This window comes from Xiphophorus maculatus, chromosome 2 (genome assembly GCF_002775205.1).
Source record: "Xiphophorus maculatus strain JP 163 A chromosome 2, X_maculatus-5.0-male, whole genome shotgun sequence".
Lineage (NCBI taxonomy): Eukaryota > Metazoa > Chordata > Actinopteri > Cyprinodontiformes > Poeciliidae > Xiphophorus > Xiphophorus maculatus.
Window position 1 is genome coordinate 8,043,532 of NC_036444.1, and position 26,639 is coordinate 8,070,170.

General features: G+C 42.1%; 1 protein-coding gene across 9 annotated transcripts; it reads right to left on the reverse strand.

Annotated features, from left to right (window-relative positions):
• Positions 1-26,437, reverse strand: LOC102219412 (transducin-like enhancer protein 3-B). 9 transcript variants are annotated; one of them, XM_023347022.1, is made up of 22 exons: positions 25,682-26,437; positions 25,061-25,213; positions 24,561-24,661; positions 24,299-24,362; positions 22,948-22,992; positions 16,603-16,665; positions 16,281-16,385; positions 13,704-13,730; positions 10,942-11,146; positions 9,639-9,646; positions 8,174-8,296; positions 6,971-7,021; positions 6,736-6,888; positions 6,153-6,285; positions 5,843-6,018; positions 5,032-5,105; positions 4,698-4,947; positions 3,298-3,545; positions 3,021-3,168; positions 2,784-2,934; positions 1,636-1,712; positions 1-1,360 (listed from the first exon to the last, which is right to left on the reverse strand). In XM_023347022.1, exons 2-22 carry the CDS (start codon positions 25,082-25,084, stop codon positions 1,253-1,255), a joined length of 2,334 nt encoding a protein of 777 aa, XP_023202790.1. In that variant the 5' UTR covers positions 25,085-25,213; positions 25,682-26,437; the 3' UTR covers positions 1-1,252. The 9 variants fall into 9 exon arrangements, with proteins under 9 accessions (XP_023202790.1, XP_023202799.1, XP_023202784.1 ...); XM_023347031.1 differs by having other exon boundaries at positions 5,843-6,015; positions 13,704-13,733; XM_023347016.1 differs by having other exon boundaries at positions 13,704-13,733.
• Positions 26,438-26,639: the final 202 nt, after the last annotated feature.

The window sequence follows — 26,639 nt, forward strand, 5'->3', positions numbered from 1 at the left end:
TTTATATAAAAACAGTTTATTGACTTATCAACAACTGTCTACTGTACAATCCTTATGGGTGAAGATGAGTGTATGCGACAGTTTATGCAGAGGTTGTTGCTGTAAGAGTTTTCCAGGCAGAATATTGCGAGTACTGAAGAAAGCAAATGGCATACCTAGGATGTCAAATGTGGACGTGGCTTTTCTTGCCATCTGTGTAACCAAGCAAGTCTTGCATATCAGTCACAGGCCGTCAAAACAAGGAAGGCAATAATTAACTTGCACAGACTGATGACTTTGCAGAGCGGAGCAATGAATTTTCATACAATGGTTGAGTCAACATCTGAGCTCAAGTCACGGCTGCCTTTCAGGAAATCCATCAGTCTCCCAGTCGTTAGTTATCCATTTTGGTATTACTGAAGGCAGCCAGTGTTCAGGGACAGATCTTCATTTCAGAGTTGAGTTTCTGCTGACCAAAGCCAGTGGGCCAATGAAAACTGAAAACAATGAATTTCTTCGTCCTCCAGACAGGGGGCGGGGTGGAAACGGGCAGTTCCGGAGACTTCTGTGGCTAAACTCCTTGGAACAAGCATCTGTTTTGTACCAAGTAGCAAACAAAAAAAAAAAAAAAGCTGTTGTCGGGAAAGAAAGGAAAAAAAACCCTCCAAATTAGATTTCCGAAAAAGGTTGCTCTTGACAAAGAACATGGGAAAAAAATGGAAAAGAGGGGAGAGGGGGGAGGAAACAGAATATCCTCTTACAAAGTCCTAATCTAATTTCCATCCCCAAAGGGGACAGAAAATCACAGAGAGAACAAGAAAGAACCATCACAAGCGAAATTGGACACCAAAATATAAATCTATAAAAGGCCATTTATTACTCCATTATGTACACTTTTCACAGGACCTCCGAGGAAAAGCTCCAAAGTGAAGCACCGCTTCTAGTTGTGTCATGGAACTTTATCTCCACAATCGAAAGCATTAAAAAAAAAATCCAACAGGGAAAAAAAAAAACAGCAAGACGTCTTTTTGTTTAATTTCCTTTTCTCAGTGCCTTCGCAAAACCGCTCTTGCTGTACAGAGTGTTGTAATAATCAAGACATAAAATCCAGGTCCAGAACAGCGCCACCATCCATTCCAGTCTGGCACTGCCAAACTTCCTGTCCTGCAAAGCAGAATCCATGTAGTCTGTTTGAGGGAAGATAGACGGAGGAGGAAGAGCATGCCGTTCCTAAGCATGGGCATGCTCCGATCCGAAGCCGTCCTAAGCAGTTCTAATAAATCACTTCATACACGGTGGCCTTCTTGTCACCGGAGCCCGTCACGATGTACTTGTCGTCCGTTGAGATGTCGCAGCTCAGGACCGAAGAGGATTCCTTGGACTGTTAAAGAGAGAAGAAGATAAAAATGTGTTATTCCTGAAAGCGACTAATACACTTAGATCCATTTAAAGTAAAGTGGGGAAGATTAGCTGACTACAGGGGTAGATTAGATTGCGGTGACATCAAGTTTTTGGCCCTCAAAAAGACTCCTTTGTCAGGTCAATAATTCAGTTTCAGTTTTCACTGATAGGGTAGACCTGTGAGACAGCGGTCGGCGTGTCCTTCCGCTCGTTCTTTTGGCCGCGGCTGCAGACAAAGGGTATTGATCTGCATACCTGGAATATGCTGGCGCCATAAGGAGTCCTCCAAGCGTTCAACAGATTGTCCTTCCCAGTGCTTACAAACCATTTACCTGCAAAAAAAAAAAAAAAAAAGGCAGTGCCATGATCAGGCCTCCTTGAACTAATGAGAGACCGGGAAAATACCTTCAGAACAAGACTCATTACATCTCTAGCCTTGAGGACAAAACAACTGAAAAAAGGCTTTAGCTCTTAAAGTAGTACCATAAAATGCTTCTTGTTTTGTATTTTATTGGGATTTCATGTGATAGAGTAAAAAGGAGTGCATAATTGCACAGTAGAAAGAAAATGATATATGAGTTTAAGCTTTTTTCTCTGGAATAAAAGTCTGTAAAATGCAGAATGCATTTCATATTCAGTCATCCTCGAACATTTTATTGAGCCTTCTTTTGCTTCAATTATAACTGTCTAACAGTTTTTCACATCTATTCACTAAAACTCCTGCCAAATTAGAGGCAAAAACAAAAACTAAGAAAGATTTCCGTTAAAAACAAAACGATGTAAGCAGTCTGATGTCTGTAGAAAAGGGATCTGTGACTCATTGTACACTCCCCGTCCCCAAAAATGATCCAGAATTATCCCACAGGTTTGCATTAGTAAAACAAAGATTTTCAAATTCTTTAATTGTTAGGGTTTACTATTTTCTTACATCCTGTAAAAGACTTGACTGAATTTTCTAGATGGGTTAGATTCCAGGGATACCCTTTATTCATCTCCATCCAATTTTTTATATCTCCAGCTTCCCCTTCACACATGTAGAAAATCATCCCCTCAGCATGATGCTGCCAGAAGTGGGGGTGTTGTGTTTGGGTATAGTATAGTAAGTTTTCTGCTGCGCTGGTGACTTCTAATTGTAGTTGAATGAAGTGGATTTTACATAGGATTATCAGAGTAAAATGGGCTAAATAAAAGTACATGCCACATATTTCAGATTTTAATTCGTAAAAGTAAAAATAAATAGAAAAACTTTCTTTTTACTTTCACTTAAGACCAATTTACAAATTTGTGTCGATCTAGCTAAAAACAGTAAAAGTTCAAGTTTGTAACAACAATTTTAAGGGGTGTTAATAGTTTTGCAAGGTGCCATATTATTCTCTGTTCCTTTTATGAGGGTTAGTTCATACCACAGTAGGCGAACTTAAGGGAGAGGACACAGCTCTCGTGCAGGTGCAGCTGATACTTGTCAGGCTTCGAATGATGGAGCACCTCCACATTGCTGCTCTCCATTCCAACAGCAAGCCACTCTCCTGTCGGACAGTAGCCCAAGGAGAAGATCTGGGGGCGGGACAGTATTAACAGTTCAGTGGCTAAAACAACATATTGGTGGGCTACACGTTTGGTTCTGTATTAAATGGCTGTACCTGTGAAGTGAAGTCATGCTGCTGCAGCTGTCGACCCTCCCTTAGATCCCAAGAGCGAACAGTGTTATCAAGGCCGCCTGTCCACAGTTTAGTACCATCATGAGAAATGTCAATACAGCTAGCACCATCTGTATGACCCTGGAACTGCCTGCAATCAGAGTAAGAAGGAACACAAACATGTATTGACATCCTCTTTAAAAGCTCCTCACACAAGAGCGGTTCTGTTATGGGGCCAGACCCCGCACACTGGGAATATGTTTTTTTTTTTCCCCCTAACCTAACAAGAGTCTGGTTGTGCAGGTCCCAAACGGCGATGTTTCCATCACTGCAGCAGGAGAAGCAGACTTTGGCGTCGGGGCTGATAGCCAAGGCGTAGCACGCCGGGGCGGACGAGGTGAGCTCAGCCTTGATGCGGGGCGTCTGGGAGGCCAGGTCCCAGATGGTCAGAGTGCTGGCCTCGCCTCCAACAATCAATGTGCGACCATCAGGCAGGAGCTTACAGGATCGGATGTAGTTATCCCTGTTCTGTCGTATGGAGGACAAAAGCCAATCAATACAAGCTCTGGCCAGTGAGAGGAGTGCAGAGAATTAGAAATGAATCAGGAAGAAAATCCTCAGACCAAATCAACTAACAGGTGTTCTCCAGGCTGACCTGAATCAAGTGGAAAGACGTACAGATGGTCACGATTGTGCATATATTTTAAATTTCCCAATTTTAAAATTCAATATTTTTCCACACAATGATCTTTGAATTATTCAGTGTTTTTCTTCCTAGCATAAATTTGTGCTCTGTACTAACAAAAAAAACCTGCATGGTAATTTTTTTCTGTAGCCAACAGTGTTAAAAAAAAAACAAGGAATGACACATATGTAAAACCAAACTAAAAATGTTCTTTGAACATTTTTCCAATTTGTGGTCGTAATTTCCTTTACTTTTAGTCCCCCAAAAGTAAAGTTTTGCCACTAAGAACAAAGGTTCCTAATTGGCAGATGGTGGTTCGAACCTGGACCCAAATTAAAGCTGCAGGAGGTAACTCTTATAAAAAATTATTTTGTACACATTTGTTAAAAACGTCAGTATGTCCAGACAGTATAACATGAGGCACATAACTTGTTTAAAATTCAAACAAAAACAAAAAATAAAATCAAGCTCCTCTGACTTCTCCATGTGCTACTAGCTGCAGAAAGAGCTGCACAGATTGGTCAGGAGCAACCAGTCAGAGGCAGAAGGAGGGTTTTAGTGCTGTCAATCATCCTCATAGGGCATTTTTGGGTTTTCTTTTCCTTTTCTGAACATATAACTTAAGCATGGAAGGCACTGGTAATAGTAACTACCTGCATCAATTGATTGGTTTATCTAGCAATGATGATGATGTAAAAAATAGTTTTGAAACATTTCTTCACACTTGCATAGATCTGGAAAAGTAATAATACTCATACTTTTGAGCCTGGTATTGTTTTGATCAGTATTGTTCAAACACTGAATAAATGTTTGCATTTCTGAGTCAGTACATTTAATATCAGACTCTTAAGTGGGATGTTATCCCTGTAACAGTTGGAATATAATCCTCAACAAAGGATTATCCGATTTTAGATGGAGCGACACAGTTTATAAACTCCACAACAAAGGCTAATTGTAAAATGTCAGAAATGAGTGAATCGAGAGAAGGTTCTTACCAGACAGTCCAGTTGGGATACGGGGCTTTTGCTGCCTGGCTGACTGATGTCCCAGATTTTGACGCAGCCCTTACCGCCGGTGTAGACGTGACGGGTGGGGTTGCTAATGGTGACAGCACACACCACTTCGCCGTGGCTTAGCGTGTTGATCTGACGTGCATGACGTGGGATACCGGGGCCAATGAGAGCATCGGGCGGGAAGGGTACAGGTTGCATCTGACCATCTGCGCTGACGTGGAAAGAGTACGCACTACAGAACGATACATAGAAGTGAAGTTAAAGTCGTTGGGCTTGGAAATGTGTAAAAGTGCTACACATTTTGTGAGACACTCACGGTTTGCCCCCAGAAATGGACGTGAGGCTAGCTGGAAGGCCAGGGGCTCTCATATGTGGGTGAGGGTCAAAACCCTAAAGAATGAGAAGACATAAATGTCTGAAATTCAGCTCTGTGATCAAAGAAAAAAACTCTCAAACTGTCCAGATAGAGTTGCATCAATCTGAATTTTTACTACATGTCCAAATTTTTCTTTAGAAACTAAAACATCGGACATAAGAACATCACAGAAAATACAAAAATCTTCTTCATCATTTATATTAGAAGTGGAGGCGTTTTTTATTCAGTAACTGCATCCGCAATATAGAGTTGTTGCTGTGATCCCAAACTGGTAGCACTTTCTGGTGATTTTTTTTTCTCCTTTTTGCAAAGTTATTCACATTATGTCTTTATGGCAACCACTACTGTTGTTGTGAACGATCTCCGGCACTGAAGTTCCCCATGCTCAGAAGGAGACACATCTCATACGGCACTTGTTTAAGGAAGGAAATATGGATATGTCACGCGTTTCTGAAACGTTTGTACAATCAAAAACATCAAAAAGTTTGCTTAGCTACATGTCTGCCCTGGCCATTTCATCCATTTTGTTTTACATTTGATTTTGAGGTTTTAATCTCCATGGTAGAAAATTTGGATAAAATGCAACATGAAGGCTCGTTGCCTTAAAAAACAAATATATTTTTGACTTGCCTTTGTCAAATTTTGGAAAAAAAAAAAACAAAACAGATATGGGTCACAAATGACACGAAAAGTCAGATTTGCACTGAATGCGACATCGTGAGTGGCATATTGAAAGAGGCAGAATCATTACCATGGGGGTGCGTCCATACGCTGCGGCTGCTGCAGCACTCATCTGAGGGGAGATGTGCAGGCCAGCGTATACGCCCGGACTCGTCAGACTTCCATTCATTTCATGGTGACCCATCATGGCAAAGGGAGTAGGATAGGAGCCCGCAATGGACAGAGGGGTCCGCAAAGCTGGTGCTGCTACAGGAAAAAAAGAAATTAAGAAAAACCAAAACAGGAGATGGATATCATTATGTGAGATGACCGCATGCTGGAAAAGAATAATAATAAAACAAATAAATTCAGCCTCTAACAAGGACAGAGATGGTACCAACCAAGAGCCTCCATGCCTGGTGGTTTGCCCAGGATGGGTCTGAGCCCAGGAGTGGAGCTCGTGCCAGGGGTGGGGGCATCGTTACGCGGGGTGGGGGTGTTGGATTTGAGACCAGGCGTGGAGGATTTGTCATTCTGTCAGGGGAACAAGAGAGCAAGCGCATTCACAATCCCAAAAACCAGGCACTGTGCAGACTGACAATTTGAGAGCAAACTGAACCTAATCCAATCTAATTCTGACAACCCACAGCCATAAACTGCTATTTATTCTAAAACCTATTACGGTCACAATGGAGATGGGGCCGTTTCTATCCCCTTTAGCTTTAATCTTTCAGCGAGGCAGAGGCAAAAATCCCAGAATAGTTAAATACATTGAGCTATTAACAGAGGAGACCTGACTGATCCTGATGCGGGACAATATTATCCCTGACATTTTAGTCATGCACTTAAAGCACAGACAGCCATTCCTAATCCACAGCAGAAAATGCTCCAGATCTATTCGCACATACCCTTTTGCTCTCCCTGCAATTCCTTTTTAAAACCCCCTTCTGTCCTAGTTTGTCCTCATCTCTCTTGATGTCTTACGTGACTGAGCTCCTTGGCTTTGGAGGACGGGGTACTCCCAGAGGAGGCCACCGACGCTGGGCTGTTGGGCGTGTCTTTCTTGGGTGGGCGCGGTTTATCGATGCCATTTTCTGGCGGGGAATGGGCCGGGCTTGCCCGTGGAGTAGCGGGATCCTGATAAAACACCAATATTTACGGTTATGTAACAGCTTTGGTAAAAAGTGGGTGTTGTCATTTAAAACTACAAACTGCTCACCTCATTAGACACATCTACCACCAAATCGTCACTCTTCTCTCCATCACTGTCCTGCAGACACAGTTAGAAAAATCAGCCACCTTAGTAGACATACTTTGGATAAACGTGTGTTTCTTTCTGAGAGTTGGATAAGCCTGCAGACAGAGACAGTGATAGTTCTCACTGTGAAGATGCCATTCAAGTAGAATAATGGTTCATATCCACAGGGCACTGCAAAAGTTTTCATAAGGTTGAGAAGCTTTTGACTGATTTTTTTTTTGGCCTTCGCCTTCCTCTGGAATTCTGCTAGATTCTCATCTCTCTTTAGTGTTCTGCCTGGGATTTCTCCCATTGCAGTGGACTCCTCAAGTAGAATTTCAACCAGGCAAATCAACAAACAGAAAGAGAAGTTGTGAACAATGACGTTGATTCCCTGCATTGTTTTAGAAATGTAGTCTGCCTGTAGAGTGGCAACAGTGAACAAAGCCGTTCGGTCTGTGTTGGCGACTCAGAACATTGATTAACATTAATGTTAATGTTCAACATTAACATTAAGTGTTAATGGTTCTTTACAGTGCAAGCAATTTCCACTTAACTTCATAGTGATAAACTGATGCATTACAAAAGTCACACAAAACGTTAATGAATAAATGGGAAAAATGTAAAACTTTAAAAGAGTCCACACCTCCAGCAAACAATAATTTATCAATAACCGATAGACCAGCTGTATGAAGCAAAGTGTAGAAACAAGGGGCTGGTTTTATATCAAGCTAGGTTTGTCAGGATACAAACTTTATTGGAAGTTTACATATCAGACCAGAACAAAATTAATATCATGTTAAAGTGGTAATATAACCACCCAGGTGTGCTGGAGCAGGGACACATTTAAAACATCAGACTGTTGGTTCTCAGGTCCATGGTCTTACATATTTTAGATGTATCTCTGCTGCAGTTGACCTAAACCCACCACCTCAACAGTCAATCAGTGTAGTAGCATCCTGCTGTGGGGATTATGGATTGACATTGAGCTATTATTGTAAAATGGGCAAAGGTTTCACAGTTATGTACAACTTTTGGTTGCTCTGTCATAAAAATGGGGTTTAATGTGAAGCTACAAGCTAATTTAATCTTGTGTTTCATTTTTTAAAATGTCTGAATATTTTTAGCTTTAATAGCTAAAACTAGATGTGAAGCACTTCTGTTCTTATCCTTTAATCAACATACATATCTGCTCATGCTGTCCTTCTCCTCCACTTTGCGTTTCTTTGAATCCAAGCTGTAGTCTGAGGAGCTGCGATGTTTCTCGCTGGCTGTTCGCAAGCTTTCTGATGGCGATATCGAGTTATTCTAGAGAAAGAAAAAAGTAATTTTTCTTTTTTACTGCCACTTTATTTGCCTTTGCAAAATCCAGCAGCAAAATAACGTATGCATTTCAAATTAAACAATGAACACATCGAGCTAATGCAAATGCTAAAAATGCCTCATTCACACAATGATATGGGCACAGCAGTCATCTAAACATGCAGCTGTGGGCCAGCACCAAACAGTACCCTGACACCAACCGAGCCCAAGCTCTCACACACACATACATACACCGAGACACACAACAGAATGAGCCGTTATCTAAATTAAACGGAGTACGGCTTGTTTTCTGAGCTCGCCCACCCCCTCTCCTTATAACTGGACAACAAACAGCCTCACAGGGGCTTGAGCAATGTGTTGTGACTGAACAGAGGGCCTTTTCTCCTCAGAGTCATTTGGACTAAGCATGCAAGAGAGAGACAGAGAGAAACTATATTCAGTGGGCTCTGGGCATTGGGCACTGTGTCAGCTCCTGCTTTGAGCTCTGATAAAGAAAAAGAATCTATATCCTGCCAGTGGGCACGGCAGCGTGGGACTGACTGGTGCTTCTCCGTGGAACCTGCCTACACAAGCTGGGATGGCTCACTCCAAGCGCCAACAGAAGGGGAGGCACTCGGCAGGACTCCAGCAGCTTTCACGGGGAGCTTGCCATTTGCCTGCAAACTGCCAAGTTGTCCCGAATCTCTACGTCCCTCCATCAGAGAGCCAAAGCAACAGCACAGACAAAAACCAGAGGAGGGGAACAATGGTTGATGGACTGGAAGTCTGGGCAAAGGGCCACTGTCTGCATAATGGCTGACCTTTAAAGAGATGCTTAGCGTGACTCATTAACCAAAGTCACCACTCTACTATCAGATGACCTGGGACGAGAACACAGAAAACAAAACAGGGCTTGCTAATCGCCCCAGGAGCTCCATTTCTTCAGAGATGACTGAGCCCATTCAGCCGGCGTGGCCCACGGAAACAGAACCGCACAGGCCCGTCACAAGTCATCCGACATTGCAGCGCCTTGAATAAAACACTTCAGCAGGTTCCAGCCTAACAGAGAGCATGAATATTCATCACACGGCCAAAAAGAAGAAAGCAGGAGCTGGTAAACAAGAGAGACAGTAGAGGGGATCAAACAAATCCTTTAAGAGAAGGAGGGCAAAGTCCTTCTTCAATTGTGATGAAATTACAAGCCTTCTAATCTCTCCAGCATGATAGTACACAGGTTTTACACTCCAAATGCCATTACTCCAAATTCTAAAAGCAGATTATAACAGCATATCAAATCAGCAATAAGATACAGTGAAGCCCAACAATCGCTGCGGTCCTGGACACTCACCGTGCTTTCTGCTCCACGGATGTCACAGAGACAGCAGAGATGATGAGGGAACCCAAGTGAGCAAAGAGAAAAAGCATGTCAGTTAGTCAAAAGTAGCAAAAGCTTCTGGCTGAGTATGTGTGAATCAGCTGTGGGGCTCAAGGCTCCGTTCATTGACATATGCTGGAGCTGCTGAATAACTGATGCAGTCGTCATGGGTTGGGAATGCAACCGCTCATTACACAGACAGAATGTGAACCGACAGGTTGGGTTTCACACCTAAGAGCTCCATGATACTGCTCTAATAAGAAGCATTGCATACTCTACGCGTTATTTTGCCCACATTTAACATGTTTTAAAACAAGGTTAAGATACCATATATTTCATTTCAACTAGACAGTCAATTTTGGTACATCATGTTTTTAAAAACATGTTCAGACAGTTTAATGTCCTTTTAATTTAACCAGATAAGTCAGTTGAGAACAACATTTAATTTCTAATGACCTTTGACGAGATGCCAGAACATGCCAGATGCCCAGGATATTCTGTTTGGAGTATAGCATAAAACCTTTTGCCCTCATGTTATTGAGCACTTCTGCTCAGCTGGCTGAAAGAAGTCAACTACACTGTTCCTAATTTGGGTGTTTGAGAATGCATCTGCTTTCAAAAACGACCAATCAGCACATATCACTCCTGTTATTGGTTAGCAATCTTTGAGTGTAAGATCGCACAACCAAGCTAAGCCATTAGCTTAACCATCAGATATGAACCTGTTACACTCTTTACAAAGCAGAATGTCAAAAACATATGATTCCTATATACTTTTAATTTCATAATTCCACACGTTTCCAGATTCTTAGCATTTAAAAGTCTCTTTAATTGCCATTTTGGGATTTGCATTTTAAACCCCAGATGGAGCTAGCGGCGACAAAAACTGCGAAAATGCCCAAACGTGTTTACCAATAACTCAAAAACCAAACAACAATTTTTGAGTTAAAAAATTTTGATTTTAGTTTTCAGCTAATCGATTCAGCAATTTTTCTGATCTCACTTTTATTTTTTTGTAATTACCAAGGATTGGAAAACACTAAGAAATTTAAATTCCACAACTTTTGAAGGCTACATAGGAACCCTTGTAGTCTGCTCGAAAGGTTATTCAAACACATTTTTCAAATTGACAACAATAAATGTTAAAGAAGAAATTTTTTTTATAATTAGAATGAAACTGGATATTCAGTCTTATCATGCATGTTAGCTAAACAGGATCTCATAATATTTCCAATTTCAGCTAAATAAACTTTCAAAACGCGGTAATATAACACACCTCTGTGCTCGAGGTCATGATGGTTCTTCTCATCCTTCACTGGGAGATGAGTTTGGCTGCCCAGAGCCCCGAGGGCCAGCAGGCCCGATCCAGAGCCGGTCACAGGGGGGATTCCAGGTGGCTGCAGCCCCGAGGGGTGGGGCGGCAGCTGGACCGGAGGGCCGTGAGCAGCGTGGGAGAGGTGCTGCGCCTGGAGCTGCTGCTGCTGCAAGACAACAGGGATGCAGACAGACAAACACCAAGTGGGTTGGAGGGAAGGAGAAGCCCCTTGCAGCACACAGCATTAGCAAATGCACACGTCTTTTTCCATTTCAAGTTAAAGTGGCATGGGCCCTAAGATTGAGGAAGCAGAAGTTATTGCAAAAAATAGAAATGCACTGATGCAACTTTTAAATCAAGACAATATGATCACAGACTTGGCAGTTTAAACTCTTTGGAATCTTATTGTAGCAATTAGCACAGCTAACATGGTTACTATTTCTAAAAACAGATTGTTTACTCCCTAGAAAACTGAGACTAAGATTTCAACATTTTCATGACGAAAGAGATCGGAAGCTCAAAAAGGTAAAACAGACTGCTGTATAAACTGTTCAGCCTTCTTGTTATCTGCTGAAAGCACTGCTCTCTCTCAAAACCTGAATGAACACATCAGGACATGTAAAAAAAAAAAAACGTTTTTCTGCTGAATTTATCTTTTTAAACTAATTTTCACTTTGTTTGACCAGCTTCTTGACTTCTCAGTGCATCTCTATTTTAAAGCATTTTTCTGAACGCATCCCATATGCAATAGCGTTAGTAACATATAATTAAGAAATAGCAGATCTTCATAGCATAAAACAAGGAAAACACCAAAGATAAGTTTGATGAAAGCCTGGATTAGCACAACAACAACAACAAAAAAAGAAAAACTCATTCATACTCTTGCTTAAACTGCTGCATTTCACTCTGCAGCAACACAAAAATCCTGTAGCATCAGTGAGTTTAACAATCATCTTTAAAGAACAATGATCTGCCAGCCTCGGGGCCAAACAACTATCTCCTTAAAAACATAATAAATTAAAAAAAAAACACAACAGAGTGTGCTTACTGCTTTTGTATACACAATCCTGTATCGGCAGCTCATAAATCATTTGCACACCCAAACTTTTAAGACACGGGGGGGAACTCTGAGTGCCAGAAGCTGGCCCTCCTTTTCTCTCATTCTTTGAGAAGGCAGCTTTAGGAGCCAGGAGCATGGGTCCTACTCCTGGCACTCACTCAAGTCTCCAATATTCGCCATCAATATTTGAAAGGCACAGGGAAATGAATGGGAGTTAAAAGGCACTCAGCCTGGGAAGGAAGCAGTTTAAAGCAAGGTTAAATAATACTTAGCTGAGACACCAATAAAACATCAGCAGTTTATTACCCATCTGCAAGCTAGCTGAATAATTCAGCTGTTGTTACAGCATGCAATCTTTCTCTTTTACAAGACGGACTTCAATCAGTGACCTTTTACAGCCGTTTTAGGAATATCGGGAAGTTGGTAATTACTACAAGGCAGAAGCAGGTAGATTAACTCAGCAGGGGCTCAGGGGTGGCAGGAACCCAAAGATCTAAATTTGTTCTAAAATATTATTCTTTTTCTCTCCCGGAGTGATACGAGCATCGCTGGAAAACTGAAAGAGAGAGAGAAAGAGTGTCTTCTAATATTGTGTCCATGAGGGAAATTAAGGAGCCAGTTCATTGGCATGGGGGAAGACATCCTTGCTCATTGTGTTTAATGAGGCACTGATGGGTAATAAGCATGGCTGATCAGCAAGAGCCCTCATTAAAGGGCTATAAATGAAGACAATAATAAATAAAGAAAGAAGTCTGGCCTATTTCTTTAATTTAATAATCCAAGATAAAGACTTATACACTATGCCCCTTTTTTTAACCCCCACACCGAGTGTTACTGCAGGAAACAAAGCCCACCTGAGAATAGACTCACATGGGCTAACAAGACAATTACATTCAAAGAAGACATGGACCTGTTACTATAAACAGTTTATCAAGGTTTTTTTTTAAGTTATAGTATCAAAATTAGTCAAATTTGTCATAATACTCTCCAAGAATACTGCTAGCTAGATTACATAGAGATGACAGCTACTAGCTCCCTTGGTTGCAGTAAGGACAAACTGTACTGGAAATATTTCAGATCACAAAATAACAGTGTTGGATAACTCTTACAATTACACCTTGCAAACTACAGAGGGAATCTCATTCAAGTCTGGCTGCTTAAGCAGATAGCCTGACTAATTAGCTAGCTAGTTTTAGCCTATTTTACTCCCAATGTCACTCTATCAAGAGCAGAATGCCAAACAGGCATACTATTCAATCAGTTCAGCAGGTCAAGTTTAAGTTTAGCTCATTAAATTGGTGTTAGCATGTTTGTAACTAATAAACAGCAGCAGGAGGAATAATCAGTTTTTCTCATTTAAATCAAGGTAATTAGGGCATCTTAGTATACCAGATGGATAGACAGAAAAAAGAGTCAGGACAATGTGGTTCAGTCAAAATCATCAATGCTATTTTCACCAGTAGTATAGCAATTACTCTTTTTACTTAAGATTGTGAAATATTGGTTTTCATACTGTGTAAATATCAAAGCACACCATGCCCAATCAAAAGGCGCATTAATTAGATATAAGAACGGTCATGCAACATACAAAATCCCTTCAAGCCACAAAAGCCAAATCCAGTCCAAAGTGTGAAAAAGACAAATATTTGTGTACACCACTGACCATAAGAGCAGGGTAGGCAGTTTGCTGCTGCTGAAAAGGAGGACAGAGGTGGTCAAAGCTACAGAAGTACTGGCCATAATGACCACACAGACAAGTTGTACTGATGAAAAGTGCAAAAGAACCCAGGTTGACATGTCAGAGACTTTTACGTTCGAACCAAACAGGACGCTCCAGCAGTTGGCTCCACCTCAAGCAGCTGCCCTAGTTGCATTCTATTAATGGCCTGCAGCTCCATCAATAAGACATGCAGCTGGTTCCTGTACACTTGCCTGTCTGCTTGGCATGCTCTTTCACCCCCACCTTGCTTTACAATATATATGAGGATTTTGGCATGCCTACAGAGCTTCTCTGTAATAAACAACTCATGGGAAGGTGTTCTTAAACATACACATCCCCCTGACATTAGCAACTGCTGCAAGGTTTGGACTGAGGCCTCTTCGTTTTATTCGACAGCCCCGATGCCACACACAACTGTGTACTAAATCCTCCTACAGGCACATCATATATTCCATCTAGTCTATTTTTAAAAACGACAACTTCAAACTATTGAATAACAGAGAAACAATCACCCCAGCTCCAACTTCTAAACAAACACAACGCAAGTGCTGCCATAACTGAAAACTACATATAAGATATCAAATCAAATGTTGCTGTTGTTAGACACAACTGCTGCTGCTTGCAGTGTAATAAAACATCTTGCGTCAGTCCCAAAATACTAAAATAAAACCATCTATTCAAGAAAGTAATAAACCAGAAACAAAAAGGTCAAAAGGAGCATAATAATTGAATTCCAATATGTGCATCCAGGCATCAGGTCAGCCTCTATGGACCTGCATGCTGAAGGTTCAACTGTTCAAATAAGATCACAGATATCCCAAGCTTTGTTTCCCCAATGAAACCAGTTGCGTCTGCCTGAGCAGTGCAGCATGGGTAAAGCTGATCAATGAGCAGCAGATGGTGTTTTGAAGCAGTGATGAACACCAAACATTAATTGTTTGGCGATGAGCTCTGCAAAGCGCAGAGCGGCGGAGATGTTCTGCTGTCTGAGCCGTCTCGGGGAGGCTGTTCTGCTCAGCCTCAGCCCTTTTAACTCCCACAGCTATCCGGGTCAAAAGTGAGGGATGAGGCTCCTTGTTAAAACCTTAGCCAATTAAAGCAATGCGGGCTGCGGAAGACGTCTCAAGAGCTCTCAGGCTCACATTTGTAAATGCACAACAAGGCAGGAAACCACGCTACTGAGAGCAAAGCTGCATAAACAAACCATCCTGTAAGAGTCACGCTAAATATATGGAGCATATCAGTCACATTGTTTTGCTAAGTGAGATGCAACAGGATTCATAGTTTAACATTTTTTAGAGATTTTATACAACAGACCAACACATAACACAATTGTGAAAAAGATAGAAATAGAGTTAAGGTTCTGAATTTTTGCCAATTCTTCTTTGCGAATAAGCTTCAGCTCAAACAGCCTGAAAGGAAAACATTTCTGACCATCAACTTAGTTTAGCAGTTGGTAGCACTGTTGCCTTGCAGCAAGAAGGTTCTGGGTTCGATTCCCGGCCAGGGGTCTTTCTGCACGGAGTGTGCATGCATGGGTTCTCTCTGGGTACTCCGGCTTTCTCCCACAGTCCAAAAACATGACTGTTAGGTTACTTGGTCTCTCTAAATTCTCCCTAGGTGTGAGTGTGTCTGTGAATGGTTGTTTGTCCTGTCTGTCTTTGTGTTGCCCTGCGACAGACTGGCGACCTGTCCAGGGTGTACCCCACCTCTCGCCTGGAACGTTAGCTGGAGATAGGCACCAGCACCTCCCGACCCCACTAGGGACAAGGGTGTTAGAAAATGGATGGATGGATGAATTTAAAAATAATCCTTGCCACAGATTTTGATTTAGGCCTGGTTCATTCTTACTCATGACTATGCTTTAAATGAAAACATTCAAATCCAGTATGAAGTTTTTCACAGCCTCTAACAGCTGCTCTGCTCCTGCTTATAAAAAACATTCCCATAGCATTATAGTGCTTCCACTGTTTCACAGAATGACTATTTTCAGGATTTTGTGCATCTTAGTCCTAAAAGTTACTTTTTTTTTGTCTCATTTGACCAGCGCGTCTTCCACATGTTCTTCCCTTGCATGGCATTGGGCAATCTGTCAAGAGGACACTTTTGGTTGTTTTTTCCCTGTAATTTGCTTTTTTTTTGCCTCCATTTCATGTAGAAAGCGCAACTAATAGCTGGCCTAGCTGTCAACCGAGTTTCAGATCTCTGCAGGTCCTCAATCATTGCTCCTTACTCAGGTGGTCAGTTTAGGTTAATGGGTTTATTTTGGTTGGATGGAAGTTGTGCCATGCTTTTTCCATTTTTGACTACGCCTAAGAGGAACCTAAAGACTCAATTGTGCATTACATTATGTTGGTCTGTCACATATAATCCAATAAAATACAGAGACATCAATATGTTTTCAAGGCTGTATGTCAATTTATAAGTCTAGACAACATGTTCCAATTTGTGTCTTTTAAGTGCATTTAATGTCTGCCCCTACTCAAGTTAAAATAAAGGAAAAAAAGGGAGTATACACACGGTGAGAGGCAGATTGGGAAGTCCACGTACCCCGATGATGGCATTCAGCTCGGTCATAGTCACCTGCTTAGCCCTCTCCACTGCCTGAGCAACCTGCTGTTGGTGCTGCGGGGAGACATTTAGGCATGATTATTGAGACATCCCAATATTAGCTTCTTTTTCACACCACTACAAGGACTTCTGGAGTGATGGTAAATGTCAACAACACGGTACAATTACTCAAAACTACTTAATTGTCTCTCTCTACAACACAAGTAACAATATGTCACTTAAAAAAAAAAAAAAGTTGTGACACCGTTTGAAGGCCACATTCAAAACCTACCTCTTGTGACAGGAAAGGCATAATTTGAGCTAAAATTGCATTCAGTCGTTTGGCAATCTCCGTCTGGAAAAAAAAATTAGAAGAAAAATAGAAAGAGAAGCAACATAAGTTGGAGGTGTATGAAGCACACAGTGACTGCACATAACCCCGCCTTTAATGTTTACACCGATTAAGCCAATTACTCCGGCAATCAGAACTGCTTGACTCAACATCCTCTAAACAGCGTGATATTGACATTTGAAATATTTAAAACATTAGGAGAGCCCAGGGGGATGGAGCACAGCTGTGCTGAGAGAGCACTCCACGTTAAACGGATATGAGCAGGCAGAGTGCGTCTGCGTCGAGAGGATCTCCTCCCTGCCCTCGCCTTCCTCCCTCCGTTTCCCCCCTACAACTGCAACTGCTCCGTCCTGCACTTAACCTCAGAGTTAAACCGCACAACCACACCCTTTTATGAAGCCTAGGCCTTCAACCTGTGCTGTTTACTTACATGTGACAGTGTAGAGGATCAAGATTATGAATCGCAGCGCACAATGATAACAAACCATAACAACTTTGTGGGTTACTGTCCTCCAGTCTGTGATCGATAAGCATTAAAAAGACAGCAAGCGGTCTGCGTCAGAAGCAGCTTTTCTAAGAATCAAGCCTGAGCAATTTCTTGCTGCCATCAACCCAGCACCCTCTCCACGCCCCCCCTCCTGCAACCCTCCTCGCCTCCCATCCACAGAACCCTGCCTCCATTCTTCTGCTTGTCGACCAACTGCCATGGCAACAGCTACAGCCCTATCTGGCTGGGGATCATTATGCAAATGGCACCTCTGCTTGACCGTAACAGGCTTTAAAATCATATTACGTGCTTGGAGGCAGGTCATTAAATTGAATTTTCAGCCTGTCGATCACATGAACAGACCAAATGAATGGTGGATAAAAAGAGCGGTGGGAGAGGGGTGTAGGATCCACCCCCACTCTCCTGTAAAAACACAGCGCAGCCAGCTTGTTCTTCATGCTCATGCTCGCTCTCTCTCTTTCTCTCTCCTTCTAGGCTTGGGAGATGAGACTTTCAGGTCTGAGCTCTGCACTGGGAGCAAAGAGAATAACAGGGCCAAAGCTACATCATCTTTGGAATTTATGAGACGCAGTTCAACCCAGGGCCACTGCAGAACACAAACACATCACTGGGATTTTCTCTGATTTCTCATTTGGAGCAGCAACAGCAGCAGCACACATGCACAATGTAGTTTGCAGACCCCCGGCTTATTTATTACACATGGCAGAAATGCCAGGCAGTTTCTGGCAGGCTGACATATTACCTCAGAGCAGAGCCAAGGAGAGCGATGGGAAAGTAATGACCAACGGAAGAAGACCTGCTGACCTACGTTGCAACATGGATAGCTACTTAAGCTAGGCGAGCCAGAAAACAAGCTGGAGATGTAATGTGAGATTAAATAAAGTGATGGCTGGCATCGGAAATGGCTGCATACAACGCCTGTGCCACTCAAAAAGTTTTAATATTAGAAAGACTGAAAAGTGAACCTCCTTAAAAACCTTCATTCTGGTTTTTCCTTCCACTCAACTTTCTATTAATTTGCTGACATAAAGCACTCTGAACAGCCAGCTTTATTTGCAATGACCTTTTGTGGCCTATTCTCCTGGAGGGCATCATTGACTGTTTGATGGATAACTGCAAAGATCTCACTTAGACTGTTAGATGACATTTCTGTATTAAAACTTAATTTTTCTAAAAAAAAATATATACATATACCATAAAACAAAAAGCATTAACATAATCTGTAAAACGTAATCATCAAAATGAAAACAAACAAGTGAAATATTTATTCCTCTAATGAATTTATCCCTTTTCCCTCCTTTTTAAACTAAATCATTAAAATAAACAAGCTTTTAGATGATGTTACAGTATTGAGATACACCTGCTGGTGCTGCAGAAAGTACAATGGTCCAAAAGGTGATTCTGATCATAACTCACTTATTGCCTTGAGACAAGAAGGGGAATGACCTGTGGTCTCATATGATAAAGATTTTATGGCTGATACATCAATGCAGTTTTGTAAGAGTTCTAGAAAGAGTTGACAGAGGCCATTAGAAACGGCTGGAAAGCTACCGGGGCCGTATAATCCATGTTTGCCGAGATAAGCCTTGTAAATAGCGCTCGAACATTTGACGGGATTTGTAAAAAGTCCTCGAGCACTCGGGGCCCATTCCTCTGTAGCTTAGTGTCATGGTGACAGCTGGCTGGGAGAGGTCAGGAGGTGCCGGATCCGCTCTGCCCTAAACAACTGCCAGCCTCCGCGCTCCCACAGCACAACATGCAAATACATGGCAGACGCATCAGCTCAGCTCGCCGTCGCTGTCAAAATAGATACAGTGCAGCGCTGCAAGGACTCCTTCTTTTTTTCCTTTTTTTTTTTGGCCTGCTGGCAGATAAAAATGGGGCTGTTGTCACTTTAAGTAGATGACAGCTTGGCCCTTGAGAGGCCAGCTTTGCACGGCTGCTACACAATTACAGGTACTCGGACCTGTGTAGCACCACTTTAAGAGCACTCTCAGGCTGGCGTGTCAATTGTGTGCAGAGAGGTATTTGCCTGTTGTTATCAGCAGTGGGAAAATGGACCTAAAAAACAATGATGGGCATTAAATTTAAAGGAAAAGCAGGTGATTCATCTGAAAACACTGCTTGACTGGTTATATTTAAAGAGGCAGTAATTTGTACTAGCTGAAAGCATGGCCTTAGGGCATGACTTTGCTATTAAGAAGAATCTAGGACCAGTGAGGTCATCTCTTCTAAACTGAATAATTAGTTTCCCACTTAACTGAAACGCAAAGAAACAGTATTTGTTCATTTGAGGCAAACTTTTTAAATGGTAATAGAAGTGATGGGTATTGAGCCAAATGGCCTGAGTAAAGGGACGCTGTCCACAGATCAGCAAACATCAAACATTAAAGTAGTAGTTCAGAAATTTTGAAGAAAGGTACTATTAAAAGCTTATAAGCAACTGTATCTCATCTGTTTAAATTCAAATTAGCTGAACCTGGAAGGTCCAAGACCAAAGCATACTTAACATCACTCTGGCCTCAGTTATTCATGCAAATGCTATTTTAAGCCATCGCCAAGCTTGTTTAAGACATGTTTTACACAGACGTTTATGCTCATTTACACAAGAAATTAAGGTTGGAGGCAGTGCCCCAGCAATAATCTTTCTGGGTGAAACACATTAAGAACAGAACATGTAAAGTGAAATTGATGTATGAACAAAGCTGTGAAATAACTAAAACCTAAAGTGTGATGTGCGTTTCCAGCATGTAAACAAAACAATAATAATGGTTATCCTTCAAGAGGACTACGATTCAACATCTAGGCAAAATGGATGCATTTCTTACTGCACAATAAATATATTTTGTGGATCGACCTGAACCCCAAAAACAGCTCTAAAGGGTTGCATTTGTATCCTGGTCCCTAAATATTAGATATAGTGAGGTGTATGAAATCTTTAACATTAATCTATCACTTAACTGATCTGAAAAGAAATACTTTACACGTTCTGCTCCCTTTGCGCGTTTGCCAGTATAAGGTAATAGCTGGCACACTACCTCCTACCGTCATTTGTTGAAATAGTCACTACTGTAGCTCCTGTATAAATAAGCATCCAAAGTAAACAAGATGACAATTTAAAGGGTCACAAAACAGCTTTCCAATAAACCGCAACAACAGACTTTTCTTTGACAACTTCAGGATCAAATCATCTGAAACCTATTTAACTTGTTCTATGCAAAGACAACAAAAGTCTCTCAATTCTTTCAAGTTCTAAATGAAATCTTTCCATTTACATAAGTGAACCTGACAGCCAAAACCCAAGCCCCAAGACTATTAAACTGATGTTCAGTCCCTTGTGACAGATTTGAGATGTAAAGCACTGATGGCTTTCAAGACCTACAGTGTTCTGAAACCACTTTTCAATTTTCTATGAACAATACAGCGCTTTGGTGCTGGTTCCATACATTTATTTATTTATTTTTTTGTCTTTAAGCAAACTCGTGGAGGTATGAGTGTGTGTTACAACTACAGGTAACAGCCAAATCTGATTGAAGTCAAAGTTTGAGTCCCAAACCCCCATGCAGCCCCAGGAAACAAGCACCATATGATGGTAATTACAAGGTTGACGTCATGCAGAAGAAATTAGCCATTTGCATCAACTTACTGCCAGGGCTGACAGAGAAGGATCAGATAACACTGCCACATCAGTCCATCTAAGCTGTGTCGGTGTGTGCATTCTGAAACCTGAAATATGTCCCTGCGCGGTAATGAAAAAGGCACAGTAAGAGGAATGAGCTTCCACACTATGGAATAAATCTCTGGGCAGGGAAATAATATGGCTGTGTGCATCCAATAATCCACCCCAACCCTGCCTGTTAACCACTCCTGATCTTCTCCTCCTCCTCCTCCTCCTCCTCTTCTTCTTCTTCCTCCCCCTCCCGGGTTTGTAAGGCTGCAAGGACGAGGTCCCGCACTGTTTGCTCACAAACACACCGTTCAGGAGGTTAGGGGCCCTGCTGATGAATTATTCAAGCGCTTCCATCAGCTCTGTTGAGGCTCCTGATAAAAGTCAGACGCTAAAATGGATCAGTCGATTAACCTGTTTACACAAAGCCAGGCTCTTGCCCCTCCCCCTCCCAGCTGTATTCTCCTCCTCGTTTCCAGCTCCCATCCTCCCCCACCCCACCATCTTCCCTCTGGTTGGCGATAAGTGCCTGACAGAACCTATCAAAGGGGCTAGGGGCCTGACAGACATGTGGCAATGCGACACACAGCCTCAGACACTGATGGATCATCCCACCATGCCAATCCGTTTTGCCGCCAATGCTGTCATTGACCAAGGGGAAGAGACAGTCTTAATGGTTTAAATGCTGAATGTAGCAGAATCTGAGGATTACTCATTCATTCAATCTTTATAGTACTTCAGGCATTATTGTGATTGATCTGTGAAGCAATACGAGATAGGCCTCTTGGATAAAGATAAGGACGCAATAAATGGCTAAATGACTTTTGCTCCACTCTTGTAATTACTGTTCAGCAGTTCTGTCTTTGTAATCGTCACGTCAAAGGCAGAGCTTGTCAAAGTCTACCTTTAATCTTATCAAAAAGCTAACTTGAATTACATGACACCACTTGTAGATTTCCAATAAAATGGCTGAGACTGATTGTATAAATGGTGGCACATGGTTTCATTCATTCAGCACATACGCCTGCGCACTCCTGTTAGGTTTACAGTGTATGGGTTTTTGACTAACCTGACTGCTCTGATACAATGAGCAGAGAGAATATAATATAGATAATAATGTAATGCACAAAGAAATCAACTTCTGACCAGAATTGGACAATTTTCAGCTTGATCAGCCCTGACTAGTGACCTGCCGAACAAAACTCAAAAATCACATTTCTTTTTGATCAGTTAATGCAACATTCTTAAGCACAACACATTCATTCTTTGATGTGGATCCTGTTACTGAGGGAAGAAGACTCTAAATTTAGCCATCATCATATATAATGTAGTGTTTAAGTGCTAAGTTAAGAAGATGTGAGATGTAAATAGCCATTTAAAGGGAATCTACATTTTCAAATACATGTTGAGATATAGATATGAACCTTCAGTTCTTTAAGACTGTAAAAGACCAAATGAACAGTATATCTAAAAAGCAGATCTGCTTTAGCCTTTTCAAGTTTTAGGTCTTACGACACAGGCAAGATTTGGAAATATTGACAGTTTATTTGAAATCTCAGAGCTAAGGAAAAGATTGTAATTTTCCAAAGCCGGAATCTTCACAGGTGAGCTTGGGACTCCATTTATGCCTGCAAGCTACAGGGTAAATGTGATAAAAAAAAAGACAAATATCATTGCGTGATGTTTGTGTTGTAGCTATACCTGTTTAACTTTACTGGCTAGAACATTTTGTAAACAAAACACTGCTACTTTGTGGTCAAGAAACTGGACATTTAGGGAACTACCACTCTAGAAACACACAGAAATGTCTGCTTTAGTAATACAGGCCACACAAACCATGCTAAATGCTAGCATATTGTTTATTTTGGAATCCTTTTATGATTGTTTTATAATATTTCGCAATAGCCTGTTTGAAACTAACTGCTATCTCTAACACACAGTGTGCACTCACAGGATAAAGGATAGAAAAAAAATTGAATTCTGTCCTGATATTATAATTCTTAAAAACAAGTTAAAATTGGCTAAAGTCTGTTTGGCAGGTCAAATAAGCTTAAAAAATATAATCAGAGGTTCTCTATTATAAGTTATGGCAAAAAAAAAAGTTACATACCTGTTTGTGCATCTCTATGTTCAACCCATAAGACATCTCGTAGTACTGAAAAAGAAAGAAAGTACACATTACACAAACTGTGTGATATTTTTATGGTTTTGAAAGTAACCAATAGGCTCTGCACAGCCACTAATCAATGTGATTGATCCTTACACTAATCACATTATCACATGCTTTTGAACAGTGGGGACGGAAAAAAAAAACCTTGAAAGGTGATGAACTAAGATCAGACCAGAAGAGAAGTTCTTTGAGCAGCTGACAGTGTGCAGCCGATAAATTGATTTTTTTTTTCCCCCTCTGCTGTTTGTAGTGTAGGCGCAGGGAGGAAAGGGTTAGATGCATTGATCACCATCTTAAGTCCTCAGATCTCCACGATGTCTGTTTACTTAGCGTAACGCGATTGCTCAACACTCTTGATATTTCCAGCCAGGTCAGTCCGTCTGGCTGGCTGAAATGTAATCCGTGGAGTCCAGAATTGGCAACCGGGGCAGAAATGGCTTTCCAGTCAGCGTCTATTTGATGAGGCCAATGCATTATTCAGTCCATTAGCTTCTTCGAAAATTACTCTCAAACAAGAGAGCCATTCTGTCTGAGATCAGAGTCTTACAGCCGTAGCGTAACCTGACACCCATCGCTGGCTGTGGGATACTTCCCAACATGTTTACCTAACCTCCTGGATGTCAGACTGACATGTTGTTTTCACAGGAAAAACAACAAAAAAGTAGTTTAATTTAGGCCAGAATGTATTGGTTTAAATCGCCCCTGCTGTGTGTGTGAGTGTTTACCAGAGACAAGCGAGTACACATCCACAGGAAAACCTGCTCATTGCGTCATGTCTGGGCTCATTTCTTGCGTCAGCGGCACACCTATGTTTTTCTTAGAGACTGCTTAAATAAAAGCTAATAATTAAAGATTATAAAGAAGGTTAGTGCAAAGATACAACCGCAACCCTGTTCCACAACCTCCATCTTGTTTACAGTGGCCTCCGTCAACAGCTCGCACCTAATTTATGGCCGTGCATATGTCTGAGCGTGGTGTCTCCAAGGAGAATAATCAGATCAGCACACACAGAGGGCAAAGCGGCAGTCAACCCCTTGGAGATCAGAGAGGCGGGCTTTAATGAAGCCCACTGCCCATCAGGAAGAGCTCTTCCGTAACAACTAGCTGCACCAAACCACTCCTCCTTCCCACCACCACCACCCTGAGGGCTTTTACAGGTCCGTACCTGACACAGGCCCTAACCACCACATGCAGGTGATCACAATAGCCTGCGTTGCTCCACCCTGACCAGATCTTCAACAAGCCTTGCAATTTGGTACCATAATTGCTCCCCATTGTAACGCAAGCTTACCATGACATAGTGGCGCTGCATCTCCGTTTTCTCATTGGCCAGTTTGTCATACTCCACCTTGAGACTGAAAACAGAAGACAAGGTGTCAATTTCAACCACTTCAACAGTCATTCACGCGTATCTACTCGTCAGATGAGGAATAGAGTGGAAGGGGGCGAGATGGGGAACTGGCCCCTTTTCATTGCAAGGCGTTTATTACTCTTAGCCTTCACAGACGAATAAAGTAAACCGACGTTCCTGTCATTTCTGTGATAATCATTACCTGTGATACTGGGCTTGGAGGAATTGAAACTCATCTTTAATTCTGTCGCAAGACTCGGCGACTGTAAATTTGAAGCCAGGCTGGCCGGGCTGATGTGGAGCCTGAAAGCAGAAGGAGAGAGAGAAAAATCTCAGCAATCCGACTCACCGGTTTGGAAGTTTTATCCCACAGATTCACTACTTCCAGGATATGAGCGTCTCCCTCTGCAGTAAGACATTATACCACAAGCAGAGGTGGGCCCATACTTCACACCTCCAGCTGCTAATAACACCACATGAGTAGGCTTTCACACTGAATATGAATATGAAGCCACCACCTGTCCTTGCACACAGCACAAGTCATGTGAGTAAAAGCATGTTAACATGCAAAACATCTGCACACTCATCAGGAGCATGGGGGATGACCTGCATTAAGAGTGGAAAATGGGCTTTGCAGGGGAGTTTTGCCTCCTTTTTTTTTTTTTGCACAAATGCTCAAAGTACATAAGAGGCACATCTTACCGGATGTCGGCCTTGTGGATACATCTTGAAATGTATCCTTTGTTTATGTCTCCAGTGTGCAGGTCCTTTGGCAAAATGGTCGAAATTTGGCTCACAGAAACCAGTCTCAGCAGACACGGGTGGGGTGAGGGGTGAGGGGAGGTCGTGGAAATTCTATATTAGAGTGGGAAAAAGACGCAAATTAACCTACACATGTATAATAAACAACTTAATGCAGTTCCAAACAAGTCCACAGTTACTGCAGCAATTTTAAGTCGTGTAAAAAAGCAACACAATGCGCGCGCCTCTGTCTTCTTGACCTTACTCGGTTACGATTTTTTTTGTACACATACATATATAAACATTTATCACATATTGATCATTTAAAGTGGTTCAATCTAATTCATCTCAATGTAGGACTTTTAAACACTGATCTTATCGCCTTTTTTTTTTAAATTGATGTTCCGTCAAATGACCAAAAAGCCCCGCACTCACAGGACACCACCGACCGACGGCAGCTGGCTTTTCCGCCGACTTTGACTCTGCACGGAGGCGCGAAGAGCCGCGCTGCGGAGCGCACGCCCCGAGAAGACACATTAAAATACGCTGAAACAGAAATCAACAGCTGCGAAAAATACATACCCAAACGTGCGTCCTAGTCGTTGGTCCGACTGTTGTTTCCCCAAAGAGAGAGAGGCACAGTGAGGAAGAAAAATAAAAACAGAGAACGGTACAATTCAGGCGTTTAATCCCTCGTAATGTGGACGCAGATCTCGACAAGCATCCTCCACTGTCTCCAGAACGCACCCAGCCAGACTAGACCAGACTGGAGGGAGCAGTTGGGAGAAAATTTCGTGCGGTCGGGCTCGATTAAACTACTTTATTCTTCGGTGTTGAACCTCCGAGGAATGCGCTCCTTACGCGGCTGGTTAATCCTTTCAAAAAAGAAAAAAGAAAAAAAACAAAACAAATATACATATAGGCTTCCAAAAAAAAAATCTCTCCTACGAGTCGAAGAGGTTCTTTAAACGCGTAACACGGTACTCTCCACAATCTCGCATTTCCCCCCCAGTTGTCCAGCTTACCCCCGGTTGCCACACACAGGCAGCAGGGCTGAACTGCCGTGGAAGCGTCTATCTGTCCAATCGCATTACTCGGAAGGAATATGGCCACATCTGCCTATCGGAGAGCGGCGGGCCCCACGTGGGGTGCACTGATACATGACATCATCCCGCGGATCCACAAGGCATCAGCCGAGCCGTCCCACAGTGTGTTCGACAACAGCAGCACGCACTGATGTGCCGACGATCATCTCCAAATTTGACGGAGGCTGCAAAAACACCACATCCGCGCTTCATTAGGGGGATGCTTGCTTGTTTTTCTGTGGATAAAATGACTTTAATTATTTCTTAAGGGGAGCGGGGAGACCACCAAGATAACTTGAGGAGGTGAGGGGGAGGGGGAAGATGATGCGCCTTGCAACAAGCATTCTTCAATTTTTACCCTCCATACAAGGAAACCGGCTATATAAACACTAAGTGATGTTGCTGTGAAATATTCAAAGTGAAAGCCCCCCCTTCAAGAAATCCGGCTGTAATCC